Source organism: Peromyscus maniculatus, chromosome 8 (assembly GCF_049852395.1).
Source record: "Peromyscus maniculatus bairdii isolate BWxNUB_F1_BW_parent chromosome 8, HU_Pman_BW_mat_3.1, whole genome shotgun sequence".
Classification (NCBI taxonomy): domain Eukaryota; kingdom Metazoa; phylum Chordata; class Mammalia; order Rodentia; family Cricetidae; genus Peromyscus; species Peromyscus maniculatus.
Genome location: NC_134859.1, coordinates 63,698,286 through 63,724,834, shown reverse-complemented (window position 1 = coordinate 63,724,834; position 26,549 = coordinate 63,698,286). Strand labels below are relative to the sequence as shown.

Here is a 26,549-nt window from a genome sequence, read left to right as displayed (position 1 = left end):
AGCTCCCAGAGGCAGGTGGTTAAGCAGGGAGATGTGCACCCAAGCTGGTTCCCTCCTCTGCCAGCCCCTCCCTCCTCTCGATACTGTGGGTGGGGGGAGCAGAGGATGGAGATGGGGGGGCGCTGCTCTGTCCTGCAGAAATCCCCGGCATGAAAGGCCCTGTGTGGGGTGACCGCAGCTCCCGTCATGGTCCCCAGCCCTGCCCCGTGCGTCCCTGTCGCTGCCCCTCACCGCTGTCTTGGCTTTGGCGATGTCGTCAATCTGCAGGTGCAGATCTTCCATCTCCACCTCCATTGCTTTCCGTGCTTTGACAGCTGCTGCGCAGGTGAACTCCGACTCTTCCAGCTGGACACAGAGGCACCCCCACCCAGGGGGTAGACGTCAGCCACGCTCTGGGGCACAAGGGCCGTGCAGGGCACTGGCCCACCGGGAGAAGGGGCCCAGGCCCTCTCCCTGTCCTCCCCTGCCACCTCCTCCCCCTTCTTGCCCCGCCTCTTTCTTCATGAAGGGCGGTTTCAGAGCCACAGTTGTGCTGTGGTACACACACTGTTCTCTTCTCCAGTGTGCACACCGCATCCGCATCACCCGAGGGCTTGGCAGTCATGCCCAGGGCATACACAGACCCTGGGGAAGCTGGCTGCTATGGGTGGCTTCCTCCCCACATTCCAGCCATCTTCCTTTTCAAGGATTTAAGAGTAGTGGAGAAGAGGGTTGGGGATTTAGCTCAGTGGTAGAGCGCTTGCCTAGCAAGTGCAAGGCCCTGGGTTCGGTCCTCAGCTCACAAAAAAAAAAAAAAAAAAAAAAAAAAAAAAAAAAAAGAGTAGTGGAGAAGAAAACTAAATAAAAGAGCTTCCTGGCTGCCCCTGGAACCAGTGGATTCAACTGAGCACAGTACCTGGTTCTTCAGCTGGGCAATCTCCCTCTTGCTGGGGGCGTTGTTCTTTAAGTGGTCCAGCATGATCTGGGCATCTGCCAGCAGTGCCTTGGTGCGCTTCAGGTCTTTCCGTAACCGCTTCTCTGATTCAAAGTCCCTCTGGTTCACCTGGAGGGGGACATCATCCAGGAAGACACTGAGCTCTACCATGGGACTCTCTTGAGTCCTTCCCAAGCTGACTGCTAATCTTGCCCACCCTCACACTCTCCAACATGAGCAAGGATGCTCTCCTCCTGGGCATGTCAGGATCACGCTGGCTAATGAGAAAGGCCTGGGTGATGGATGATGCCCTCATCGACCCCTGTGATATGGTACCTGCTGCAGAGCAGCATCCCGTGCCCAGCTTTCTGTCCTCAAGACCCCCGTCTCAGGCCGGTGGAGCAGGGAGCTGTACCTGGTCACTGAGTGTGGAAAGCTTGCTCTCCAGCTCTCTCTTCTCCCGCAGCGCCTTCTGCTTGTCTTCATACTCCTCCTCAAGCTGCACTTCCATCTGCTTTAGCTGCGGGGTCATGGGGACAGAAGCTCGCTGTCCTTTGTGTGCAGGGGCAATAGTCCCTTCCCATGCTGAGTGTCCCAACCCACAACAATGGGGCAGGACAGTGTGGGTGACCAAGGAGCTGTGAGTGCTGGAGGGGGACAGAACGCCACCAGCAGCTACTACAGCCACAGGAGACCTCATAGAGTGAGGAGGGTGGGGACCCGTCCAGCTAGGCTGGCTGACCACAAGTGGCCCCAGTGGCGCACACACAGGTAGGGCTGCTACTTGACACAGCAGACGAGGAGCTTTGGTGTTTTAAGGGCCCAAGCTTTTCTATAGGCTGAACGGCACAACCAGGCCAGGCCTGAGTCCTAAGAAGGGAAATGCTGGTCCAGACCAGCAGTAGAATACAGAGGATAACGTGGAAAACCCCTCACGTTGAAGTAGCGACAAAGAACAGGTCCTTACACCAGCCCAGGAAGAGCCCGGACGGCCCAGATGCCATCATACCTTCTTCTGACACGACTGCCGGGCCTCCTCCACCTCCTCATCCCGACTCTCCATCTCCTTGGAATGGGTCTGTCTCATCCTCTCCATCTCCATCTCCAGACGCAGCTTGGCCTGCGGGTTGGGAGTCAGGACTGGGTTCCTTTCCCAACAAGGTCCTGCCCCGCAGTGCGGCTCCCCCGTGTTCAGGATCACAGGCTCGCCCTCCGTCACAGCTCTTTGCCTGCTCACTCTTTGCCCCTTGGCAGACGGCGGCGTCTCCGGGGCAGCTGGAGTGTGCCTCCTTGCTAAACACCTGGCCGTGACTCAGGGACTCAGGAAGAGGCTTGCTGCTGGGGGTGCCCTGCCGCTTTCCCTCCCTGGGCAGGTCCCCCTGAACTAACTCAGCTGTTTAGTCACGTGCTCGGCTGGCTTCTGGCCCTCTGGCTGCATTATCTTTTCCTCATTCTTTCCTCACTAGATCTTTCCAACCCAGACCTGCTTTTGTGAAAATCTCCATGGCAACTTAACTATCTCCACATTGTGGCTGGCGCCGACCAAGTACTCACACAACATTTTATGAGTAGGTGAATGAGTGAATGAAGAGGGTGAATGAATGATGTGGACCTTGCCCTTCCCTGGCGGGTGCCCTGTGCTTACGGTGAGGGTGGCAATACTTCCTGCTGCGCCTTGTCCCTCCCTTGGCCGCCCCTCTGGTACCTGCTCCAGCATCTGTATGCTTCCCGCCTGTTCATCCAGCTCCTCTTCCTGATCCTTGACCTTGGCCTCCAAGTCCCGGAGCTGCTTCTTGACCTTGGCCAGAGACGCCTCATCCTTGGTCTCTTGAGAAGAAATGTCCTGGAGCTCAGCCTCCAAGGAGACGACCTTCTGGGTAAACCCCGCAATGTCCATGTCTTTCTCCTAGATCGAAGGGAAGGTGAGGTTGGCAGGGCTGTCCCCAGGCTGGGGGTGGGGGATAGAGAGGAAGAGGGTCAGCTCTGGTACCTCCAGCTGCTGCTTCAAGCTGAAAGCCTCAGCCAGGAGCATGTCCTTCTCCCGCTGAAGTTTCTCCCTCTGCAGCTTCTCCCGCTGGGTCTCCTCATGTGCCTGGGAAAGCTCACTGTCAAACCTGTGTGGGAGCGTGGTGGCCTCATCAGCAAAGGACAGAGTCTAGGTCTCCAGCACCCAGCAAATGCCAGGAAGTGGGGCCATAGATGGAGCAAGACACCAGCAAGGCACATACAGTCATCACGTGGGGCCCTGGAGACATGAACTTGGAATTCGGGGCCTATAGGTCAGACTGCTGAGGCACCTGATGAACAGCGCGTCACCAGCGGGCCTAGGAGGGCCGCACACACTGCTTCTGGGAAAGAGGCAGACCAAAGCTTGCCTCAGGAGACAAGTCTCTATATCCCCCAACAGATCAAAGTTTAAGGTGCCGGGGTGAGGGCAGGGTGGCATCAGAGTGAGTAGAAATGATGTTCTGCTTGTACAACTCACTCTATGCTCAACTGGGCAACTGCAGGTCCGCTGCTGGCTTCTCCCGGGCCTCTGGTCAGTACCACCCACCCCAGCAGCCCCGGAGCCACCACCAGGGCACCCCATGCTGGGCTGGACCGCATTCCTACCAGGCCCAGCTGGCCAGGTGCTCTCAGAGGCACGCCTCTACTTCCCAGCCTTCCATTTCCCGCCCAGTGACTCTAAATCGGGAGCAAATTGCTGAAATCCCTCTTAGCCCTTCCCTGCATAGCTAATCAGGTTCCCGTGGAAACTCCACAGCACCCTCCCTATCCCACAGCAGAAAAAGAGGAAGAAAACCCCGGGCAGCCCGAAACCTAATAAGTTGCCCAGCGGGGAGCACAGCGACATGGTAATTAGGCCAAGCTGGCACCGTTATGGGGGTGCTCATGAAGGAGGGTTCCTGTTAAGAGTGCTGTCTTCAGGTAAAAGCACAGGGTCAAAGAACGGGAGAAGTGGACTGCTTGGTTGTTCTGGGAGGGACAAAACAACCTCCCGGACCGCCCTGTCCTCCTCAGAGTAACAGGAAGCCGTTAGCAAGGCAGGTGACTGGGAGCTGGGGCCAGACACATAAGGTAGCTCATTCCTGGGAGGAGCCGGGGATCTGTTCTGCCCCTCCCACTCCCTCCCAGGGTCATGGGGTGAGGTTGCCTTTCACAGAGGTGATGAGTCCCTTTCCTGGAAGCTGGCAGAGGGAAGCAGGCACTGTTCTGCTCCCTGAGGTACCCCACTGTTCCCAGGGTGTGTGGGCTCCTCATGCTGCTAATGAAGGCGTCCCATTCCCATTCCCAGCCAGGGAAATTAATTTAGATTGGATTTTCTCCTGTGAGGGCTGCCCCCCCCTTCTGTCATTACCATAATGAGATGGAAGTGGCACGGGAGTTTAACGACATTAGTCAGGAGAGTGTGTTTGTGTGGTGCAGGCGAGCGGAAGCAACTCAGGCGGGGCCGGGGTGAGGACACCCACCGGGGGCGAGGGCCCAGTGGTTCCCGACTTGGCTAAAGCCTGTCCTTTTTGGTTTGGGACAGGTGACCGGCACGCTCAGAGTGGACACATGTGACTGGAGGCCCGGATGGCCTTCCCAGGAGACACGGCCCGAGTCCTGGGGGATCAGAAGGGCGCCTCTTTCACACGCCAGCCAGCGCCGCCGAGGGCCATGCAGGTGTGAGGCTCCGGGCCACGTGCAGGCCCTGGGGCTCTCGAAGGCTCTGAGCGCGCAAGGCTGGGCCACCGACCTCCTCTGCTTCTTCTCCAGCTCATGGTTCCGGACCTGCTGGCCCTCCAGGTGCAGCTTGGTGTCCTGCAGCTCAGCCGTGAGGCGCTGGCACTTCTTCTTGAGCTGCTGCAGGGCCCGCTGGCTCTCGTCGCTATCTGCTTGCAGGTCCCCGAGCTGGAGGCGGAGAAAGGGTGCGTGGTCAGCAGCCACCAGGAGTTCGGGGAGGGCGGAGGACAAGATCAGGGACATCTTCAGAACCCACTCGGGTTCTAAGGGGAGTGGCGAGCTGTCCCTTCAGGACCGGCTCACACACCACTGCCCTGTTCCTCCCGGGGGCTGCCTGCCTCTGGTCTGTTTGCCAGTGGAGCTGGCACTGAGCCCCAGCCCTCCGAGTTGAGGCCTCAGTTCCCCGGCCAGCCTCACCCGCCTCTCCAGCTGCCTTCTGCTCTGCTGCTCCGCCTCCATCTTGTCTTCCAACTCCTGCTGGAGCCGCTTCTTGGTGAAGTCCACCTCCCGCACAGCACGCTCATACTTCAGCCGCCACTCTCCGCCTGCGGGGTAGCGGGCAGACAGCGCCATTCAGAGTCGTTGAGGGTCCCCCAGGAAGGGGCAGGGGACAGAAGGAGAGGGGTAGGAAGGAGGAGCGGGTGGAGCCAGCCGGAGGGACTCAGGAGTGTTTCTGAATGATGGTTAGAAGGAACCACTATGGGGCGGGGGGGGGGGGGGGGCGGGGGGGGGGGAGTCTAGAGAGGGCGACAGGGGACCTGTACTATCTTCTCCCTGGAGGCCACCAGGACCATGGCCCTGGTCGTTACCAAAGCAGTTCAACCTGTTTATTTCCAGCACCTTGACATTGTGGTTTTGAGGTTTGTGTTTGTTTGGTTTTTGAGACAAGATCTCAGTGTATCCCCGGCTGTCCTTAAGTTTATTGTGTAGTTGATGACCTTGAACTTCGGTCACCTGGGGTTATAAGCATGTATCACCATGCCTGGTTTTTAGCAACTCTACTTTCTCATCCATTTATTATAGTTTAGTATTCAAACAGCTCACAGAGGGGAGACAAGCCTGGACAGGGTGTGTGATGACCCAGGGATGGGCATCAGGGCTTGCCATTCAGGCTTCCGCCTACCTCCTCCACGTCAGACCCACCTGCGTCGTCATCATCCACTTCCCCGTTGATCTCCGCTGCCCGAAGCAGCCTGGCTTCCATCACCTCCATTTCCATGACGTCCATCTGTTTCTTCAGTGCATCGTACTGGGTCTGAGGAAACAGTTGTAAGCCTTGCGAGTCTCCCCTTGCCTGTCCTACCCAGTGTCCCGAACCACACGGGCCACGCGCTTACCCCAGGCAGACAGAGATGTCAGGCTAGTGGGGAGGTGCCAAGCGGAGTGTGGCGGTCACTAGCCTGCGGTCCTCACCCTGGCCTGCTCTCACCTGTAGCTCTTTCATTTCCTTCTCTGCTCGGAGCCTCTCGGCTGTCTCTGCGTCCAGCAGCTGGGAGGCGGACTCTCCTGTGTTACGCTCATCAGTCAGCTCCGATGTCAGCTCTGAGATCTGGGGTTGGGGGAGGGAGGGGTCACCAGTCGAAGTGACTGCCTCACTCAGCCAGAACGCCAGGGCTCCTGGGCCAGGGCATTTTGGGACAGTGGGGCCAGTCTGTCTGGTGACTGAAGTCACTCACCCGGGTCTCCAGCCGGTCACTGTTGAGCCGGAGCTCATTCCGCTCCTTCTCCACCTTCTCAAGCTTGCTGCGCAGCTGCTGGATCTCCTCCTGCGGAAAGCAAGGGGACAAAGCGAGGTGCTATGAGGGGTGAAGACCCCAGGTCTGTCCCGAGGACTCAAGGAGGGAAACATCCCCAAGAGGAGAGGCTCCCAGGACCCCTGACCCCTAGACCCTCCTCCATAGGCAGCGGATGCCTACAATTTCATCCTAAGAAGCTACCTAAGGCCCATACAACACTCTAGAGGAACATCTGCTTGATGGGCATAGTTCAAAGACACCAGTTCCTTTGACTAATCCTAAGAGAGCCTTAATTCAAGACAAGCCAGCAAGACCCTTGTATACACAGAGTCCCTCCCAGGACCCAGCTGGCCCCGGGAGTCACGCACGTCTTTGTTGCGGATCTGTTCTTCCGACAGCTGGACTTGGATGAGGGGCCGCACGGTGGTGAAGAGCTTCCACCAGGGCCAGTCCTTCACCCTTTTGTTCTTCTGGATGTTCTTCTGCACGCAGCGAATGGCCAGGTCCTGGATCTGCAGTTGGGGTCGCCACATGACGGACTTTCAGTTCCCTCGGCCAAGCCATGTCCCACCACCAGCACCAGCTCCCCAGGACCCTTCTCTCATGCCCACCTTGGCTCCCACACTGCCCTACCCCTCCGAGGGTGGGCAGCCCGGGGAGCTGTGCATGGGGCGCTCGCGTCCCGCCATCATTAGGAATAATTTCATCTGCTTTGGTTGCTGCCTGATTATTTCCAGCGCCCTGGCCTAGCTGTGCTATAAAACCTAATCTTGCTGAAACACAAGAGGCGGCCGCGCTGGCTGTTTTATGGACTTGCTAATAAGAAAAGGAGTCGCTGACACAGCTCCTTAATCTTCATAGAGCAGTCCATGAACCAGAGCCCACCTTTGCCTGGGCCCTGCTCCCCCCACCCCCACCCCCCCGCCCGCCCTACTCCTGCAATGCAGCCCCCTGGCCAGGACGCATGTCCATGCTGCTGGGCACACTCAAGCACGCTTCCCACTCTGGCCCGGGCGTGGCGCTCTTGGGAGGTTCCCACCTCCCTCTCAGATGATGGTAACTGCTTGGCCTCCCCGGCAGGAATCCTGCATGCCCTCCCACTGGTGCCCTGCTGTGCCACCTAGGCCGGGGTGTCCCCGGAGCAGCACCTTTCTCTTCTTGAAATGCTGGCGGGCGAGGTAGCCCCGGCAGGCCGCTTGGAACAGGGTCAGGTGCCTGCTGGTCTGCTCATCTCGCTGCTCTTCCAACCGTGCCAATGTGCCTGCCCGGAAGAACACCTGTCGGAGAAGCAGCCTGGTAAAAGCCGGAGACTGGGCTGGGGCCGCCAAGAGAGGCAAGATGAGGTGCCAGAGGGGCAGGCAGCTGGCACAGGGAGCCAGCAGGCGAGGGAGTGTGGACCCTGGGTCAGGCAGAGCCTGAAAATCCACTTGCCCAAGAGTGGAAGGGGAGGTGCCCTAGCAGGGCTGCTGGGAAGCGCCAGGCCCAGGTGGAAGGAGGCTCCGGGTCTGGAGGAGTGAGGTGCAAGTCTAACTTCAAAGAGAAAGGACAGCAGCCCAGGGCCAGAGAAGATCCCTGGGGCAAAGAGGAGCAGGAAGCACTCACTGGCCAGACCAGGAGGGGAGGCCCTTCAGCTACAGCCCTGATGCTGTCACTGTGCCCAGTAACACAGCCCACTGCAGGGCCCAGGCACAGCTCCGGCCACCCGGGATAAGGTGGAGAGTGAGAAGGTGCGTCCTGTCCCGGTGTGAGGAGGTCTAAGAAGCTGCATGTGGGGGGCGACTGGAGTGGGGGTGAGGCTTCTGCCCTTCTACCCGCCTGCTCAGCTTCATTCCAGCCACCTCCTCTTTTCAGTGCCCCACCCCACCCCCACGTTTCACACTCTCATGAAGAAGCTGGTGAGGTGGGCGTGAATCGGCCCCAGCAAGGGACCTGTCATACAGGTTTGGGGGCTGGAAGACAGATGTGTGGGGAACCTGCTGGGCACCTGCACCCAGCTGTGCCTCTCATTCTTCGAGGCCCTGAGTGTAAGAGATGTGGAGCAGGGTGATAACGACTCTGGTGTCCTTGAGAAGGCAAAGGGCCACAAGGTATATACCCACCCTCACCTGGTACAGAGCACACACACACACACATCTCCTTTTCAGGGCCAGTGAGTTTGATCCCCACGACGCACGTGGGAGAAGGAGAGCACTGACTACCTCAGGTTATCCTAACCACCACATGTGTACTGTGGCATGCACGCATCCATAAAGAAACAAACAAGTAAATAAATAAACGTAACACATCCTTAAAAAGACAGTCTAGAGAGATGGCTCAGCAGTTAAGACCACTACCGGCTCTTCAGGAAGACCTGAATTTATTTCAAAGCACCCATATCAGCATAATCACTGTAACTCCAGTTCCAGGGTATCTGACCCCTTCTTCTGGCCTCTGTGAGCACCTTTATACACATGGCATACACACACATGCACATTCACATGGAAGCAACAAATCTTAAGAAAGTAAGAAAATGAAATGGGTAATCAAGAATACAGGTAATCTAGTCTTTGTAGGGGAGGATATCAGGGTCTGCTTCAGGGAAGAAGTAGGGAGAGAGCCTAACCCCGATGAGAACGTTGCATCTGGTGACGTCACAAAAGCCTCATCCTCTGAGACTAGCTTGGGGGGGGAAAAAAAGCCAGCTCAGCCCTTGTGATCCTTCCCCACATCCTACGAGCTGGGATTTCCCATGTATCTTAAGTCTGACTCACATCTCAGTTTCCAGTAATATATATGTGAGCCACTAAGGGAAGAGATAGCCAATTTGTTCCTAGGCCAAGCAAACATACTTGGTTAGCAAACAGGGAAGCAGGGAGTACTGATACAGAGAGACATAATGGTTTGGAAACACAGGGAGAAAGAATGGTCTAGGCCTGGCGGTGGTGGTGCACGCCTTTAATCCCAGCACTCAAGAGACAGAGCCAGGCAGATCTCTGTGAGTTCCAGGCCAGCCTGGTCTACAGAGTGAGGTCCAGGACAGCCAGAGCTACACAGAGAAACCCTGTCTGGAAAAACCACATGCATGTGCGCGCGCGCGCACACACACACACACACACACACACACACACACACACACACACACGAATGGTCTAAAGGCTACAGATGCCTCAAACCTCTTGAACATCTGTGGAGTTGAGAGTCCTTTGAGGGGAGCTAAGGAGAGGGCTCCCCCCCCCCCGTTAAGTGCCTGCTGCACAGGCAAAGGGACCTGAATTCGAATCCCCAGCACCCACATAAAAGCCAGGTGTGGTTCCATTTGTCTGTAGCCCCAGTGCTGGGGACTGGGGAGGGGCAGAGAGAAGAGGATCCTGTAGCTTGCTGGCCAGTCTGTCTAGCCAGTCAGTGAGTTCCCAACTCAGTAAGAGACCTTCTCTCAAAAAATTAAGGTGGGCCGGGTGTCGGTGGCGCATGCCTTTAATCCCAGCACCCGGGAAGCAGAGGCAGGCAGATCTCTGTGAGTTCGAGGCCAGCCTGGTCTACAGAGTGAGATCCAGGACAGGCATCAAAGCTACACAGAGAAACCCTGTCTCAAAAAACTTAAAAAACAACAACAACAACAACAACAACAAAAAAAAAACCCAAAAAACAAAAAACCTTCAATAATAATAAATAAGGCAGAGAACAATGGAGGAAGACACCAGATTCAACCCTTGACCTCTATTCAACAGCGCTCACTACAAGCACATATGTGTGAACACACATTTACACACATACAGAAAACAATCTGGGTCCTTTTGAGTATTAGGTGAAAGACTATGGTCATCTCCTTCTCAAGTACCTATTAATGCACACTTTCCAGTGTCAGGAGGCTCTCAGACGCCCAGAGTCTTCGCCTGACCTCCCAGGGCCCCTCCACTGAAGCATCATGAACACCCAGTCCTTGCTCACCAGCCAGTGCTAAGCACAGCCTGCAAAAGCTAAAGCTTTTTGTCTCAAAGCAAACATCCAACCTTACCCGCTTTCCCCCTGAGTACCAGGAGACCCCGCAGCTCACCTGCCTCAGCTTGGCACCTGGGAGGAATCAGGACAGCCGAGGGTCTAAGATGTGGCCAGAAGAAGACCAACCTGTACAGGCCTGTTCTTGCCTGAGATGTGTCTGGGAGCCTGGGAACTGGCTTGGAGGAGTACCACTCCCAGGACCAGCCAGCAGTGGTCCAGCCTGCTCGAGGGGTAGGAGCTCACAGAAAAGCCTGGGTGTGAACTAACCTGAGAGCCACTGAGCAGCTAAAGGAATGGTTTTGACTGCAGGCGGCCCTGCTGGCTGCCTCTGAGTCTCAGAACAGGTGTGTGTGCGCGTGTGTGTGTGTGTGTGTGTGTGTGTGTGTGTGTGCGCGCGTGCATGTGTGTGTGTGGTGGAGGGTGACCAGAGAGAAAGAAGGGGGGCAGATATCACAGACAAAACAGAGACCAGAGCAGGAAAATGGCACCAAAGGTGTGGAACAAACATGGAATAAGGAGAGAAAGGGAAAACAGGACTGGGAAGCAATCAACAGGGCAGGAGGGACTTGGAGAAAGCCAAGGACACAAGAGACTGCAATGAGAAGACACAGTCAGGGAAAATCGCGACCTTACTCAACCTGCAGACTACAGGACACAGGACAAGGAATATGTATGCCTCTCCTCCACCTCACACTCTGCAGGAGGCTTTGTGACCGGGCCCCTTTCCTCTGCTGACAGAGGAACACATCCATAACTCTTTCTCTGGCCACCCCCTGCCCTTCCTCCATGCCAGTCCCCAGAGCACATTTGAGAGTGCTCCCTAGCTAAGCTTTTTAGCTAGGGGAGAGGTGGGCAGGCTCCCTGCCTGCAAGAAGACTGTTCAGCTGACCCTTTGGTGTGGACCCAGGGCCAGGGCTGCCTGCCTTTTATGCTACACATTCCATTTAGATGAGGAATTTGGCCTGTGGGCAGGTAGTGGTGGCTCAGCAGCGCACCATGTCCTCGCTTGCTCTTCTGCTTCCTCTGGCTTTCTCCAGCCCCCTCCCTCCAAGCCCCGCCCCTCCCTCCAAGCCCGGCCCCTCCCTCCAAGCCCGGCCCCTCCCTCCAAGCCCAGCCCCTCCCCCCAAGCCCCTCCCCTCCCCCAAGCCCGGCCTCCTCCCTCCAAGCCCGGCCCCTCCCCCCAAGCCCGGCCTCCTCCCTCCAAGCCCCGCCCCTCCCTCCAAGCCCCACCCCTCCCCCAAGCCCCGCCCCTCCCTCCAAGCCCGGCCCTTCTGTTTCTCACTCCCCACTTGGGCCAAGTTCAGGGCCAGGTTCCAACCCACTCCCTTCTGACGTCACAGATGTTTCACAGTCCTGAACCAGTCAGCTCTCCTGGCAATAAAGTCCAGTTTGCCGAAACCGGAACATCTACACCCTGGCCTGAGTGGTTAGTGGGGAGCTAGGGAATGAGACTCCGAAGGGACAGAGGGAGATTTCAAAGTCCGACTGAGCAGCAGAACGGGGAGGGAGGGCCTGCCATCTGACTAGGGCCACCAGGAAGTGAGCGCCTGGCTGCCCATCTGTGGGCAACTCACCCGACTCAGGCCCATGCAGCAGCTGCTCTTTTCCAGGTCCAGGGACTCTAGCAGTTCCTCCACAGCCTGAGGAGAGAAAGGCTACCATCAGATCCACACAGGCTCTCCCCATCTCCATTCACTGGGAACTCCCTGGGTCCCTCCCAGAAAGTCCATCATTTCTTCCCCAAGCCCCTCAGGTAGGTTTCCATGGCGCCAGCCACAGTGTCCACTCTGGGGACCAGAGGTGACTAGAAGAGGAACAGCTTGTGTTGCCGGAGAGCAAGGTAAGTGGGAGGCAAGACAAGAGAAGTTCATAAAAAGGCCTGGGAGGCGGTCGGTCGGGAGCGGGGTGTGGAGCACCCCAGAGGAGCACGGCTTGGCCGGCGAATTTAGCTACCAGTTATGCCTCCAACCTGAGCAAAGGCCTGGGGTCTCAAGAGGAGAATACATTGTTGCAAGAGTGAGGGGTGGGGATTAAAGTGCAACCGAGGTATGGGAGCCCCGTGTGCCTGGGAACTCTGCACAGCTCTCTCAGGAAGGGGCAGAGCCAGATCCCAACAGATCACTCACAAAGGCGGGGGACACGTGAAGAAGAGGTTTGAGTGGTCTGAACGTGCTCCGTTTGGGGTAAGAGGACACAGAGAAATCCAGAAGGCGGCGAGAGAAGCATACGCTTGGAGTCAACCATATATGTGGTGATTGAAGTGAGGGGTGTGAATGAGGTTGGCCAGGAAGAGAGAGTAGGAGAAAACATTGGAGCCCTGGATGGAGTATGGAGCAATGAGCTCTTTACTGAAGCAGAGACCTTTAGAGGGACGGACAGGAAGAGCAGGAACAGAGGAAAGAGCATGGTGTAAAGAAGGCAAACAGGAAACATTTCAAAATATTAGAGCTGTCAGTCAGGTCACACGTCAAGAACTCAAGGAACAGCCAAGCAGGTGGCACACACCTTTACTCCCAGCACTGGGAAGACAGAGGCAGATGGATCTCTGTGAGTTCTAGGCTAACCTGGTCTACATAGTAAATTCTAGGAGACTCAGGACTACATAATGAGACCCTGCCCCTCCCCCCCAAAAAAGCGACTGGAGAATGGTTAAGAGCACTGGTTGTTCTTCCAGAGAACCTGGAGGCTGCTGCAAGCCGCAGGAAAACGTAATGGAATCCAGCTACTGTCACAAAAGCTACTACTTGGAAAAGTCAAGGACTTTTCCAAAGGTCAAGCCATGGCTTAAGAAGTCTTGGTGATATTTTAGCTTTTGTATATATATTAGCTGGTTCCTACAACGACTTTCTTGTGTGCTTCCAAGAACTCCTAACAGTGTATTTATCTAAAATATCTATCAAGCATCCAAGGCCAAACAATCTCCTGAACTAAGATAATACCCTTATGGAAACAACACCTGTCTCTTAGGCCAGGCGGATAGCTTCATTTCTTATGCAATTTAAGCTGAGACCCTTTCTTTTTCTTTCTTTCTTTTTTTTTTTTAAGATTTATTTATTTATTATGTATGCAGTGTTCTGCCTGCATGTATCCATGCATCCCTGCAGGCCCAAAGAGGGAACCAGATCTCATTACAGATGGTTTTCAGCTAGCATGTGGTTGCTGGGAATTGAACTCAGGACCTTTGGAAGAACAGCCAGTGCTCTTAACCTCTGAGCCATCTCTCCAGCCTGAGACCCTTCTTTCTTATACAGCCTTACTAACAATTATAGACTCCTAATTTCTTACCTAAAAGTTGATCACATAAATTCCCTTTTTGATATACTAACCGATATTAGCTCTCAGCTGACCTCCTCCTTTACCACTCCCTTTTTGGGTTGTAAAAGAAAGCTTGATGGCCACTGCCTGAGGAAAACTCTTGTCTGCCTTTATGACCCTGTAAGAATTCAAGCCTGGTGACCTTGCTTTGGATAGAGCACCACTATTGCATGGGTGTATAACTGTAAGCCTCAGAGACTGAGGAGGATTTTGACTGGAGAACTAGAAGAATGAGATGGAAGATGAGGAAGAGCCAGATGGGTAAGAACGAGATGAGAAAGACCAAGATGGGACAGAACTAAGATGAGAGAATTAAGATAGAACTTGGAGGGGACAGCAGATAAATGTAGAGAGAAATCAGTCAAGAAAGGAGCCAGGCACAAGAATAGAACTATAGCTCTGTAGATAGGATTTTATCCCAGAGGAATAAAGTAGACGGACAAAGAGCTCAGTGTACTTAGATTCATTTCTCAAAAATAATTCTAGCCGTTCATAGTTTCTCTTCTGGGCCCCTGGAAGAATATTATTAAGGATGGTCCTTAATAATATTCGAGAGGGGCGGTGGTGGCGAATGCCTTTAATCCCAGCACTCAGGAGGCAGAGCCAGGAGGATCTCTGTGAGTTCGAGGCCAGCCTAGTCAACAGAGCAAGATCCAGGACAGGCACCAAAAACTACACAGAGAAACCCTGTCTCGAAAAACCAAAAAAAAAAAAAAAAAAAGATGTATGACACCAGAGGACCTGGGTTCCATTCCCAGCACCCACATGGCTCACAATCATCTGTAACTCCAGTTCCAGGGTATCTGACGCCCTCTTCTGACCTCCATGGGCACTGCATGCAAACTGTACACATACATGCAGGTAAACAGACACATAAAAATAATTTTTTTTTTTTTTAAATTCAAGGAACAGAGGATAGAAAAGTGCCCAGTGGCTCTGGCAACATGGAGACACAGGCAGACCAGCCCCAGGATGCCAGGGTGGAGAACAGGACGCCGAGGTGGGGGAACAGAAGACAACAGAGCAGGGGCGGGGGGCAGGGTATGGATGGTCCCAGGCTAGAGCCGAGACACACATGGGTTGGCGTGAGAGCTGGACAAAAAACCTCTTTCAGGTGGAGGCTGCTGTCCGAGGAACCATTTTAACAGAGAAAAGAGTCGGGAGAGGGGGGAATGCAATCTACACCATGGAGGAAGGAACTGCCCCCAAATGGCTCACCTCCACCCTGTTCCCACCAAGGCAGGATGGGAGCTGGGAAGGAGGAAGAAGATGAAGGGATCTCATTAGTTCAGAATCAAGGTCATCCGCAGGGAAGATGACCTGGGAAGGCGGGGTAGGGTAGGAGAAGATCTGAGGAGAAAGGCAGTGAATGGACGAGCAGGCAAGGAGCTTGGTGATAAGGCCGTCTAGGGAAGGACACACAGAAGACCTACTAGGCCATGCCAAGGGCCCACCTGGGGTTGAAGAGCACAGATCTGTAGGGATTTAAGTCTAGAGGGTTGTGTAGCTTCTCTCCATAGCCCTCGGGAGTCTGATATGGAGAGTGCAGCCACCCCAGGGCTGGCCCTTCAGGGTGAGATAGAGCTAAGGGAGTCTCGGGAGAATGGAGGTGAGGAAGATTGAGTGCTGGGTAGGTGGGGCCATGGTGTCAAGGCTACGGAGTAAAGGATGGAAGAGAGAACAGCCTGGGTCTAGACTTGAAAGGTCTCCATGACTCCAACAGCAGACTTCCCCAGCAGGGGACACCACAGGCAGGGTGCTGTGACCAGAGAGGTTCATGGAGAAAGGACGGTCTGGGAAGGACAGCGTTTCCAGGGAGACAAGTACAGCCTGGCCCTGTGAGCGGGAAGCTGAGATGGAAGTCGGGGCCGGGGAGGAGGGGAAGGTGGAACGTTGACGGGCCTAAGACCACAGAAATCTTTGAGGCTCTCATGAATGCTTGTCCGTGAGTCAGAGGCAAGGGGTAGAAGATGCTGGGACAGACGAGGGGATGTTGTGGGCTTTCCTACCCCAGCCTACAGAGCACACTCCCTTCAGGGAAGCCTCCTAAGGACTGGGGTGCTTTCACAGAGTCAAGCTGGAAGCCTGAGGCCAGTGCCCAGGGGAGGAGGTCTCCTCTATTCAAGGAGCCTTTTGGCTGCCTGAGGAGTTGCCTCTGGGGGTCAAGGTGGCAGTGTGAAGTGATAAAGACACTTCTGAAGCCATGAGTTCACCTTTCTTGATTGTAAGAGACCCACAGACTTATGTGCTCTGGACACCAAAGTAGACTTGCTATCTCAGCCTCCTCCTGGGAAGAACGCTTGTCCAGCCCTAGACAGTTTCCTACTTCAAGAACCAGATCCCACCACAGAAGCTAAGGCTAAGGGGCCCCATGCCGTCAGTGGGATACCCAAAACGTAAATCCTAGTCATCCACTTGGGAGGCTCTGGTATGTTTACTCAGTGTGACTGTCTGGCTTCCTGAAGCACAGACACCCAAATCTTTGGCCTCCGATAACAATGGTTCATCCCTAGCCCCTGCAGCTCATGCTCTGAGCCGTCTTCACACTGCCTCGGTGTTGTGTCTGGTTCTAGCCCTGGTTGGCTGCAACGCTGTAACCCTGAGCCAGAGCAATATCTAGGAAAGACAGGCAGAGGGCTCTGAGTGAGTGAGGGGGCACTGCAAAGATCCTGGAGACCCCAACCTACCCGCTTCTCATCCACCACTATGTAGTTGCGCCCATGCTTCTTGGTCAGGTGTGGAGCCAGGACATCAAAGCGACGGCGGAACTCAGAAAACACCATGTGGTCTGGGTAACCTGGAGAGAGAACCAGAGCCAGAGCCATTGTGGACCCCTGACTTGATTGGGTGAGGGAGGGTGGAGGAGGGGGCTGGGACAGGGAAGGCCCACAAAGGACAGACCATCAGAGCTGTTCTACAATAGGATATGACGACTTCAGCTCAAGATAGAGCATGGGTGTGGCCCCAGGTTCCATTCCCCACATCACAAAAATAGAGAGAGAGAGAGAGAGAGAGAGAGAGAGAGAGAGAGAGAGAGAGAGAGAGAGAGAATATGTGGCTTAGAAGTGGTATGGTCACGTGGTTGTAAGGAGCTGGGTCTGGATTCCAGGCCAGCCCCCACATTTTCCTTCAGCTATAATCTGATGTCCTGTTTTTCCTTATCGAGTCTTCAAGGCTTTGGTCTCTGCATTATCACAGAGTCATGCACTTGGGAGCGAAGAGAGTATGCTAGAAGTCACCCAGACCTCCCAGGCTGTCTTCCCTCATCTTCACTCGGAGGCCTTACTGAGTGGGGGCTCCCTTGTCCATCATGAGCCCACTCCAAACCCGCCTTCACCTTTAAACAGGGTCCCTGGACCTCATTCCACATGGCAGTCATGGAGCCCAAGTCAGAAAATACATAGCAAACACAACTTGGTAAACACTCAGAGAAACAGGATTTCCCTGTCTCCTGTCTCCCGCAGCAGGAAAGGATTCCCTCCTTGTCCTGCCTTGACCTTGAGTTTAAGGCCAAATGACCAAAACCCCTGAAATTCTCTTTTCCTAAAGTATGCCTGGGCTTGAGGTCCAGGGAAGGGTGAGATGGCTTCTGACTTTGAACACGGTCAGAATAGTGGATCGCAGGAAGTACCCCCAATCTCACTGATCTCACCAGGGCCCACAGCAGAGGAGGGCCAAAAGCTCCACTCCTCCAGATTACAGCATTTCAAGCCAGAAAGGGATCCCAGCTAGATCCGCTCCAGCTTTCAGCCAGGGAAACTGAGGCCCGAGATTGGAGCCATTGGGTTGCCCAAGGTCACAAAGGCTGCGGCCGGAGGCAGAAGTGGAGTTCACACCTGGGCTGCTGACGCCGGAGGGGGCGGGGCGGGGGGGGGGGGCTTGCTCTGGCCAGCCAGCTCTGGGAAACCCTCCACCTGGGAGATAGGCTGATGCATGTGCCTGATAATTGAAACAGGAGGCGGGGGCTGCTGAGGGGCCAAGACAAAGTGAGCTATTGATTGTATCTGAATTGCAATTAAATTGATGGGCCAGGATAGCGGTCTGGACGCCTGGCATCTTAATTAATCATCAGCGCTATCGATGGTGGCTGGGGGCCGGGGGAGGGGGAGGGGGAGGCTGCCGCCGTTGGCCTCATCGATCTGCTTGTTTGAGTAAAGCACATTGATTTTGGTTCAGAGCGGTAACAATCTGGTTTTGAAATAATAAACACCAACTCCATATCAAGACGTGGGGACGGATCGATGATTTATTTAGAACAGGGTAGGGAGCCTGTTTCCTGGCTTTCACTGCTGAGGAAAAGTGAGGGTATCCATGGGGATACCTCAAGGGGACCTGTCTGCGGGTGGGTAGGACCCAGCCTGCACTTCTGGCTGAGAAAAAAAAAGAACAGAAACCTGGCAATTCCTAACTCCTCAGCTCGAGAAGCCTGGTGAGCCAGCCTGCCTGGCTGGAATCCAGTTCTGCCACTGGGTGACCCTGGGCATGCTCCTTAGCCTCTATGAGCCTTGCCTCCTTATTTAGGGATGATAATAGTTACCACCTCGTGAGGCTGCTGTGAATTAGTATGTAAAAGAGCTGGGAATAGCACCTGGTGGGCCATAAATACTGCGCGGATGACATGGGCTCCTACCGGCACCCTAGTCCCCTCCAGGAGCTAGGTCCATTAAAAGCTATGTCTGACCTTTCTTGGGAATTTTAAGAACTTCCAAGAGATTTAGACCTTCTTTCCCCTGGGGTAGATAATGGTGAAAGGGCACTGAGTCCTCTGTCTGCTGCTGCAGGCAGAGCTGACCCGCCCAGACGAGGGATGATGGGCAAGAAGAGCCATGAGAACAAATACCAGGGCATTTGGGATGGAGTGTGTGGGGTGTGTGTGTGTGTGTGTGTGTGTGTGTGTGTGTGTGTGTGTGTATACAAACACACGCAAGCATAGGACTTGAATGAGAAAGGCAGAGGAGGAAGAGAGGAGTCCCAAAATAGAAAGCATCAGGTTGGGTTGGGAATAGTGAGGAGAAAGGACCTTCAGAAGGAAGGGGACCTCAAGCCAGTCCCTAGGCAGCATAGAGGCAGAGGAGTGGGATCTGGCCAGCTCAGAAAAGAGCACCAGAGCTTGGTGGAACGGGAAGGTGCCTCACCTTGGCGGTACATGCGCATTGCATCAAGCAGGCGGGATCCCCGAAGCTGGGCACGGAGCAGGGACACATCCAGTTGCAGCAGCCCAGCCTCACAGGGGTCTCCCGGGGGCAGGTCCAGCTCACTGCTGCTGCTAACTCGGCGGGAAGAGGCAGATCGGGGTTCCCCGGGCCAGCCCTCAGCCACTGGCAGGAAGCAGTGCACGAAGTGCATCTTGGACCTCTTGATGGTGTCGATGAGGGCATCCTGCCAAAGGGAAGGGGACCACCCTCAGGGCTCTGATGTCCAGCATCCTAGAAAGCTAGCATCTCCATTCCTCACAGGGTAGAGGCTGGTCTGCCCTCTGCTAGGACATTGCTAAGCCTGGACATCTCTGCCCTCCTCAGGCCTGGCTGGCCAGTCATGGTAGAGGCACTAAAAAGGCAATCCCACCAGCAGTGATCAAAGCAGGTGAGCTGGGTGGGCACTGATGCCACGAGTGTGCTGAGTGCCCACCTGCCCAGGAAAGAGACCTGGGACCTTGCTGGACACCCACCACTTGCAGCTTGATCTGTATACACAGGGACTTCTTCTTGACGGCTGCCATGCCGGTGGTGAAGGTTTTCCTCATGCTGGTCGCCCGGCGCAAGGCCAGCTGGGAGCCACCCTCCAGGCCTGCAATAGAGCCCGAGAGCACCGTGGCACCGCCAGCCCGGCCCAGAAACAAGTTGCTGATGATCTTTCTGCAGGGGGAGGCAAGACCAGAAAAGGAGTTAGAACACAGGGCAATAGAAGCTGCACCCTCCTGCCTCCCCCCACCCACCCCCACACACAATATGGCTGTGGCCAGGGGCCTGGGTCATCTTTGCTGGGGCAGTATGTCCTACACCGTACTGCAAAACTAGAAAAAGAGAAAACCCAAGATAGACAGAGGCCAAGCAGGCAAGGACTGGGCAGTGGGGGCAATCCACTCCTCTTCCTCACTAGTGATAATATACAGTTCAGCACACTATATAATCGATGTGTTTCACCTCTTGTTCATTTACCTCTATTCCACTAGAATGTAACTCCACAGGGCAGGGGGGTGTGCGCTCTCCACTGCTAACTGCCCAGCACCTCCAAGGCCCTGTCTGCTGAGGGACTATCTGCTAATCTATGACACAAATGAATGGATGATAGAGCTTATGGGATTTCTGGGTTTTAAAATAATTTTTTGCTTTTTAAATTTTGCTGAGGGGTCTGAAGAGATAGCTCGGCAGCTCAGAGCGCTGACCGCTCTTGCAGAGGACCCAAGTTCAATTCCCAGCACCCACGTTAGAAGGCTCACAACCATCTGTAACTCCAGCTGGGGGGGGGGGAATCTGATGCCCTCTTCTGGCCTCCATAAGCACCTGTACTCAGGTGCCCATCTCCCTGCCCCCCCATATATACACAGTTAAAAAATAAGATCTTTAAAAAATGTAGCCGAGGACGACCTTGAACTTCTGACTCCCCTGCTTCTAATTTCTGAGTGCTAAGGTGATAGGTATGTGCTGCCGAGTTTGCTGACCGGTGTTTCTGCTTTCTCTGAAGAGTGTGTTAGAGCAGTTCAAACAGAAAATTACACACACCTCTAAACATGTTTCCCATCTCTATTTCTGCAGGCGATTCCCGTGTCTTCAAGGCCACAGGGCCTTGACTGCTGTCTCTCAGGGACTAGAGGCTTCTCTATCTGCCTTGCTGGTGATGGGGCTCTGACACATCACCAGGGGAAGGGAACCCAGAGGACAGCTGCAGGGACAGGATGTGAGATGGCCTTACTTCTGGGAATCCTGCAGGAGCCGGGGTGCATTCTGGGTAGCTGGGTTCTGCTTGGTGTAGTTCAGCCAGCCGGCCACACTGTACTCCACCCAGTTAGTGCCATGGCTGTGGCCCAGGAGAAAGTGCCGTGGTTTGCTGCTGCGCAGGAGAGGACTCTGGCCTGAGGGTACATGAGGTAAAGTTCAGGTCGTCAGGGCGCAGGCATAGACGTCGGACTAGAGAGTGCCCCCTGGCTCTTCCAAAGCGGAAGGGTGGTCCTCCAGGCACCACCTACCCTTTTTGTCCCCTTCCTGGGGGCCGTAATAGGAGAAGAGACGGTCGAGGAGAGCCTCCTCCGTGGCCCCTGGCACCAGTGCCTCCTCTTCCAGCAGCCACAGCAATCCCCTTGCCTCATCGGCATGGGCCAGCGAGCGGACCTATGGACAAGGGTGAAGATCCAGCTCAGCCACGTGGGGCTGATGCTCCCTCCCCACAACGCACCGGTCACCGCTGTAGCCACGCTTGTTGGGCCCTGGCTGCTCACTACTGACACCTTGTGGAATTGATGAGCATAGAATGGGAAACTAGCTGAGAAAGAATTCTAAGAACTCACCACAAGAGAAGATCACCGCTGGGACTTGGGGCCCAAAGGTGCTCAAGACTGAAGCTTCTTCCAGTCTGCACCCATATTCAGAGCTCCTCCTCAACCCTTACCTCCTCAGAGGGCACAGGAGCAAGGCCATCCCCATACTGCCCTCAGTTCCCAGCGGATTCAGGACAAAGTCTATGTACAGCAGAAGTTCAAATGAGGCTTCCTCTGTTCATCCTGAAACAGGGTCTGACTATGTGGACCAGGCTGGCCTCAAAGAAGGCTCTTAATACACGATGGCTGTGCAGTTTACATTGGTCCCTACGGGGAGAACCCAGAGGGTGCCCAGATCACTGCTGGCTATAAACTCAAGGACCAATACCCTGAGGCAGGTGACTATGGAGGCAATGGCCAACTGAAGCAGAGTGGGGGAAGCAGGGTGGGTCCCCATCTGAAGGGAATGACTGGCTGCCACTCAAGTAGACCACTGTCCTGGAAAAACACTAGTTGACTGTTAGTAAACTCTCTCTCTCTGTCTCTGTCTGTCTCTGTCTGTCTCTGCCTCTGCATCTCTCTCTGTCTCTGTCTCTGCCTCTGCATCTCTCTCTCTCTCTCTCTCTCTCTCTCTCTCTCTCTCTCTCTCTCTCTCGTGTGTGTGTGTGTGTGTGTGTGTGTGTGTGTGTGTGTGTACAAATGCATGTGGAGCATGTGGAGATCAGAGGTTAATGTCAGGTGTCTTCCTCAACATATCGAGACAGGGTTTCTTGCCTGAACTTACCAATCTGGCTACTCTAGCTAGCCAGCTTGCTCTACAGATCCCTGTCTTCCTCCTGGGTGAATTCCAATCATCATGCTTACACAGCCTGAGCTTTACCCAGCAAGCTGACTCCAGGCCTCTAAGCCTCTGGTTTTTCAAGAGAAGGTAGAATTCTGCTTCCTAAGCCCATGGAGACCTAGTAAACTAGGCCTGTGGCCACATCTGGCCTGAAGTTGCATGTATGTGTGTGTGTGTGTGTGTGTGTGTGTGTGTGTGTGTGTGTGTGTGTGTGTGTGTGTGTATCTCCCTTGTCTTCTTTAGGCAGGAAGAACTGCCCATACCCCATTCTTGCTTGGCTTTTAGGGCCTGGCAGACAAGAATAATAAGGGCTATTTTCCCTCTCTTTGATCTATTGCCTGCATCTTTTCCCCATAGGAATCACAGGACTCCCAGAAGGCCAAGGGCCAGTGGGTGGTGACAGTATTCTATAGCTAGAGATGAATGGCAGGAAGGAGTGACATGGTAAATGGGGCTGGAGACCCCCCTCCCCAGCACCATCAAACAGCAGAAACCTAAGCGCCAGGACGACTGATCTGCAGCCTAACACACGTCTGCCCCCTGGTGCTCATGAGACACAAGGACAACTCCCTTCCATCTGAAGACAGCAAAGACTCTGCAGGGAGCCAGGTGTCAGCAACGGGAAATCCATCTTCCCTGGAGAGTCCTGGCGCTTTAAGCATTTGTGCCCATGCCTGTGCTAGCCCAGCAGGGCCTCAAGGCAAGGCAATAAGGAGAGCCTAGAGGGAGCGCCAGCCGAAGGAGAACTCTGCTGCCCAGCATAAATACCTTTCCAAAAAAGCATAGGCACCGGGTGGTGGTGGCACACGCCTTTAATCGGGAGGCAGAGCCAGGTGGATCTCTGTGAGTTCAAGGCCAGCCTGGTCTACAGAGTAAGATCCAGGACAGGCACCAAAACAACACAGAGACACCCTGTCTCGAAGAAGAAAAGAAAAAAGGGGGGGGGGCCGCACAGGCTGCAAATCCCCAATCTGAAGACAATCACCAAACGCCAAGTACCCATTAAGCCAGCCAGTGTCCCAAGATGTCCACGATACCAGCATAAGAGGTGACATCTTGTTCCCGAGGTTGAGGGTGAGGGCTGACGTCCTTGTCTGCCCCCCGTTGGGATATTTTAAATTTGGCACTGTTTCCCTGTTCAAGGCCCTGACTGACTGTGGGAAGGAATGACTATATCCTCGCCCCAAAGCAGCAGACATCAGACTTGGGGCGGATACACTGAGGGCTCAGTCAGGCTCAGGACAGGGTCTAAGCCTTGCGTAGCCAGAGAAGAGGGACATGTTCTTGCTTGGCTGGGACTACTCTGAATTATGGATTTCCACTCACTAGGCAGGGGAGTGTGCCACCTTCCCAGACAGACGGAGTGCCCAAGGGTAGAGCCCTGTAGTTGTGCAGGGCATGATATACGGGTGGGACCCTTCTTCAGCCCACAGTGGCAACTCCAGCAAGCAGAGACAGATGAGTAGGAAAGAGTCGAGGCTAGCCCAGGCTTCCCTGGCATTCCTACCAGGGACTGGTGGGAGGCTTGGTCCACAACAGCCACGGAGTCATCTGTGGCCGGCTCCAAGTCATCAAATGCCAGTTCGATGTTCTCCTAGGAAGGAAGGCGCAATAGTAATACTCGAGGGGCCACGAAGGGTAGACAGCCACAGGAGCAGGCTGGGCAGGGCCTCTGGGGGCAAATCCAACGCCTCATCTCCACGCAGGAGCCCCCAAACTATCCCACAGGACAAACTGCTCACTGCCTCCCAAGGTAATACTCAGTATCCTTTGACAGCTAAAATTCTCATAATCTCTTTATACTAAACTCAGTCACACTCTGGTGTTAGTCACAGCAGTTGATTAGGCAGTGCAGAATAAGCCTTCTCTCCATTTCACACAATCATCCTCAGAGCTCATGAAGACAAAGTCACATCCCTCCCTCTGGGGGCTTCTTTTAATCAAGACAAATACCCTCCTCCACAGGAGGAAGAAATCCCAGAACTCAGTGCATCCCAGAGACCTCTCCAGGGAGGGGCTCAACAGCTAGCCACCACCTAAGCCTTAGAGTCTAAGAGATCTAGACAAGGATCTGGGAGAAGAGGCCCCCAGGCCCCCCTTGAGGCAGAAACTGCACTGTGGCAATTCACAGACTGAAAGGGGTGGGGTGGGGCATAAAGAGGACAAAGGAGACCTCCCAGGGACTCTGAATGTGCCTTCAGCTTCCTGGAGCACAGCCAAGGTCCAGGACAAAACTCCTGCTCCAGGAAACAGGGAGGGCAGACATGAGGAGGGACGGAGAGCTGGGGATCCGTTGTGCACATTTGCAGATGTCCTGGCCAGGATGCCTTGGCCAGAAGGCGAGGTGGAGTAGGGTCTGGGCACCCTGACGGCAGCTACCTACCTCCTTGTATCTCTCCAGCTCCTGCAGGAAGGTGCGCTCGTGGAACAGCCTCTGCAGCCTGTCTTGGGCATAGTTGTGGCATAGTTCCTCGAAGGAGGCCCCGCGAGCTGAGCCGCCCCGCTCAGGGTTCTGGAAGCCTGGTGTATCCACGATCATCATGGAGCAGAGCGAGTGCTGGCTGGACTTGAGAGCCCTGAGCGGGAAGAGCCTGAGTCAGAGCTGGGTGGGGCCTTACCACACAGGGGGCCCCACTTCTCTGCCCCTGGCATACGGCCAACCCCTTTCCCTGCCCAGGACCCCTCACCTGGCTTATCGGGACAGCGGGTCCTCTGCTGGTGGAGGACAGCCCTGCCTAAGTCACCGCATAAGCACCAACTACTAAAGCAGAAAGTGGGGAGCATCTGGGTTCCCCTTGAAACTTACCTGTTTACCAGAGAGATGAGAAGGGTGAAGAGCTCGCTGTAGAGGCCAGATGCCATGCCCTCTAAGCACTCCAGAGCACTCAGTTTGGGGCCTGTAGGGTAAGAGGGGCAGCTGTAGCGCCAGTCCTTGGGGCCCCTCCGCCTGCCCAGGAATGCTCTCTACCCACATGGTCGGCTGTCCTGGGGCTATCCCACTGGAAACAGCTAGTCACTCTAGCAGTCCCTCCCACCTCCAGGATGGCATCGAGTCCCAGGCAAGGCCTTCCAGTCCTACTCATTAGCAAAGGGGCTCCAGGTACCTGTGCCCTCTCCCAGGCCGCTCTCCTCGGGGCCCTGACGGAAGGATGTGGAACGTTGCAGGGTACCACCTTTAAGTTGGTGCTTAAAGATAGCTGAGGATAGCTCCTCCAGGCTGCAGCCCAGCAGGTATGCGGCTTTCTGGGCCCATTCATGGCGGGCAAACTGCTTACGTCCAGCTGAGGGGGAGAGGGGGGAAAGATCTAGCATCTTAGGTTTTCCCGGGACAACTGAAAACCTCTGTGACTTTTGGCACCTCACCCCATAGGATGGGGGAGTTGGCATCATCCCGATGATAACACTACTCGAGCTTGACATGGGAACGAACAGCCAGCTGCTGCCAGCTCTTCCCTTAGGGGTGGAAAGAGGAGAGAAGGTCCTAAAAGAGGCACTAACTCCACAGGCTGCCACTAGAGGGCACACAATCGGTTGCAAAAATCTCTTTAATCCGGGGGGTGTACAGCTTGAGCTGGGTGAGGGCAGGGTCAGTCAGAGGATGAGGAAGCCCACCCAGCAGGGACACTACAGCCATGTGTGCCTGCGGGGGGGGGGGAGGGGTTAGCAAGGGAGAGCAACTGCACCTGTCCCTTCCCCGATACATTAAGACATCCCCCCCCCACACACACACCCTAAGGGAGACCATAGACACCTTAATGGCTCAACAGTGGGGAGTCAACTGAGCCGCAAGGGAGAGGGAACAGCCCACACAGACATGTGCGCCTGAGCCCACACGTGCCTAATCACAGCAATTAGGGAAAGCTAACAAGAAACAAGGTTTTTACCTTCAGCAGCTTCTGTAAGGCAAAGGACCAGCATGCAGCATGCAAAGAAAAACAGTGTGTTAGCAAACAGTCATCAACTGAGCCCGCCAGGCCCTTGGGAAGGGACTGTGGGAGGCAGGGGTTTATGAAGATGAGCAGGCAAGAAAACACGATCACGTTTAGCCCTGAGATACAAAAGTACATAGTCTCAAAGGAATGTGTTTGTGGATGTCATCACACTGACAGAGAAAGAGACCCACAAAAGATGTCCTACTGTGTATGTGGGCACACACACACATACCATAAGCACGCACACTTGTGCGTGCACACACACACACACACACACACACACACACACACACACACATATCCCTGGGAAATACTAGAAACTTAGGAGAGAACGACCCTTGTGAACACTCAGAGCATTCCATCTGCAGTCACAACTGAGAAGGGTCAGAGGAAACCTGGGCCTGATTCCTCAGAATACAAGCACTTCTCTCAAGACACAATCACACGCCTTCACACTCTCGGCCCAGCAGTCTGAAGATTTAACCGAAAGCTGGTGCTTCTGGACACAGGTCTCACCTACTGGTAACATAAAGAGCAGAACCCCACGCCTGTTCCCGCATGCACCCACAACCACCAATGCTTCCCAACTCGGGATAAGCAGCCTTCACTTTCTCACATCTCCAAGACAGAGCAA

The 26,549-nt window shown here is 54.8% G+C and overlaps 1 protein-coding gene across 18 annotated transcripts in view; it reads right to left on the bottom strand.

Moving 5' to 3' along the window:
* The window catches only part of Myo18a (myosin XVIIIA), a 104,592-nt gene that overhangs the window by 17,089 nt on the left and 60,954 nt on the right, over positions 1-26,549 (bottom strand). For 17 of the 18 annotated variants that reach the window (XM_076542922.1, XM_076542932.1, XM_076542933.1 and 14 more), the window contains 23 exons: positions 25,088-25,264; positions 24,790-24,880; positions 24,367-24,559; positions 23,491-23,577; positions 20,855-20,996; positions 20,581-20,740; positions 19,337-19,523; positions 18,804-19,047; positions 16,356-16,465; positions 11,928-11,993; positions 7,524-7,652; positions 6,744-6,887; positions 6,316-6,405; positions 6,069-6,188; positions 5,783-5,894; positions 5,057-5,184; positions 4,653-4,807; positions 2,904-3,027; positions 2,619-2,819; positions 1,923-2,033; positions 1,329-1,433; positions 896-1,042; positions 232-345 (listed from right to left, as the gene is read on the bottom strand). In XM_076542922.1, coding sequence (XP_076399037.1) covers positions 232-345; positions 896-1,042; positions 1,329-1,433; positions 1,923-2,033; positions 2,619-2,819; positions 2,904-3,027; positions 4,653-4,807; positions 5,057-5,184; positions 5,783-5,894; positions 6,069-6,188; positions 6,316-6,405; positions 6,744-6,887; positions 7,524-7,652; positions 11,928-11,993; positions 16,356-16,465; positions 18,804-19,047; positions 19,337-19,523; positions 20,581-20,740; positions 20,855-20,996; positions 23,491-23,577; positions 24,367-24,559; positions 24,790-24,880; positions 25,088-25,264 — 3,137 coding nt within the window. Of the gene's footprint in view, positions 1-231; positions 346-895; positions 1,043-1,328; positions 1,434-1,922; positions 2,034-2,618; positions 2,820-2,903; positions 3,028-4,652; positions 4,808-5,056; positions 5,185-5,782; positions 5,895-6,068; positions 6,189-6,315; positions 6,406-6,743; positions 6,888-7,523; positions 7,653-11,927; positions 11,994-16,355; positions 16,466-18,803; positions 19,048-19,336; positions 19,524-20,580; positions 20,741-20,854; positions 20,997-23,490; positions 23,578-24,366; positions 24,560-24,789; positions 24,881-25,087; positions 25,265-25,867; positions 26,046-26,549 lie in introns of those variants that run through there. The other variant, XM_076542937.1, reaches the window with a different exon arrangement.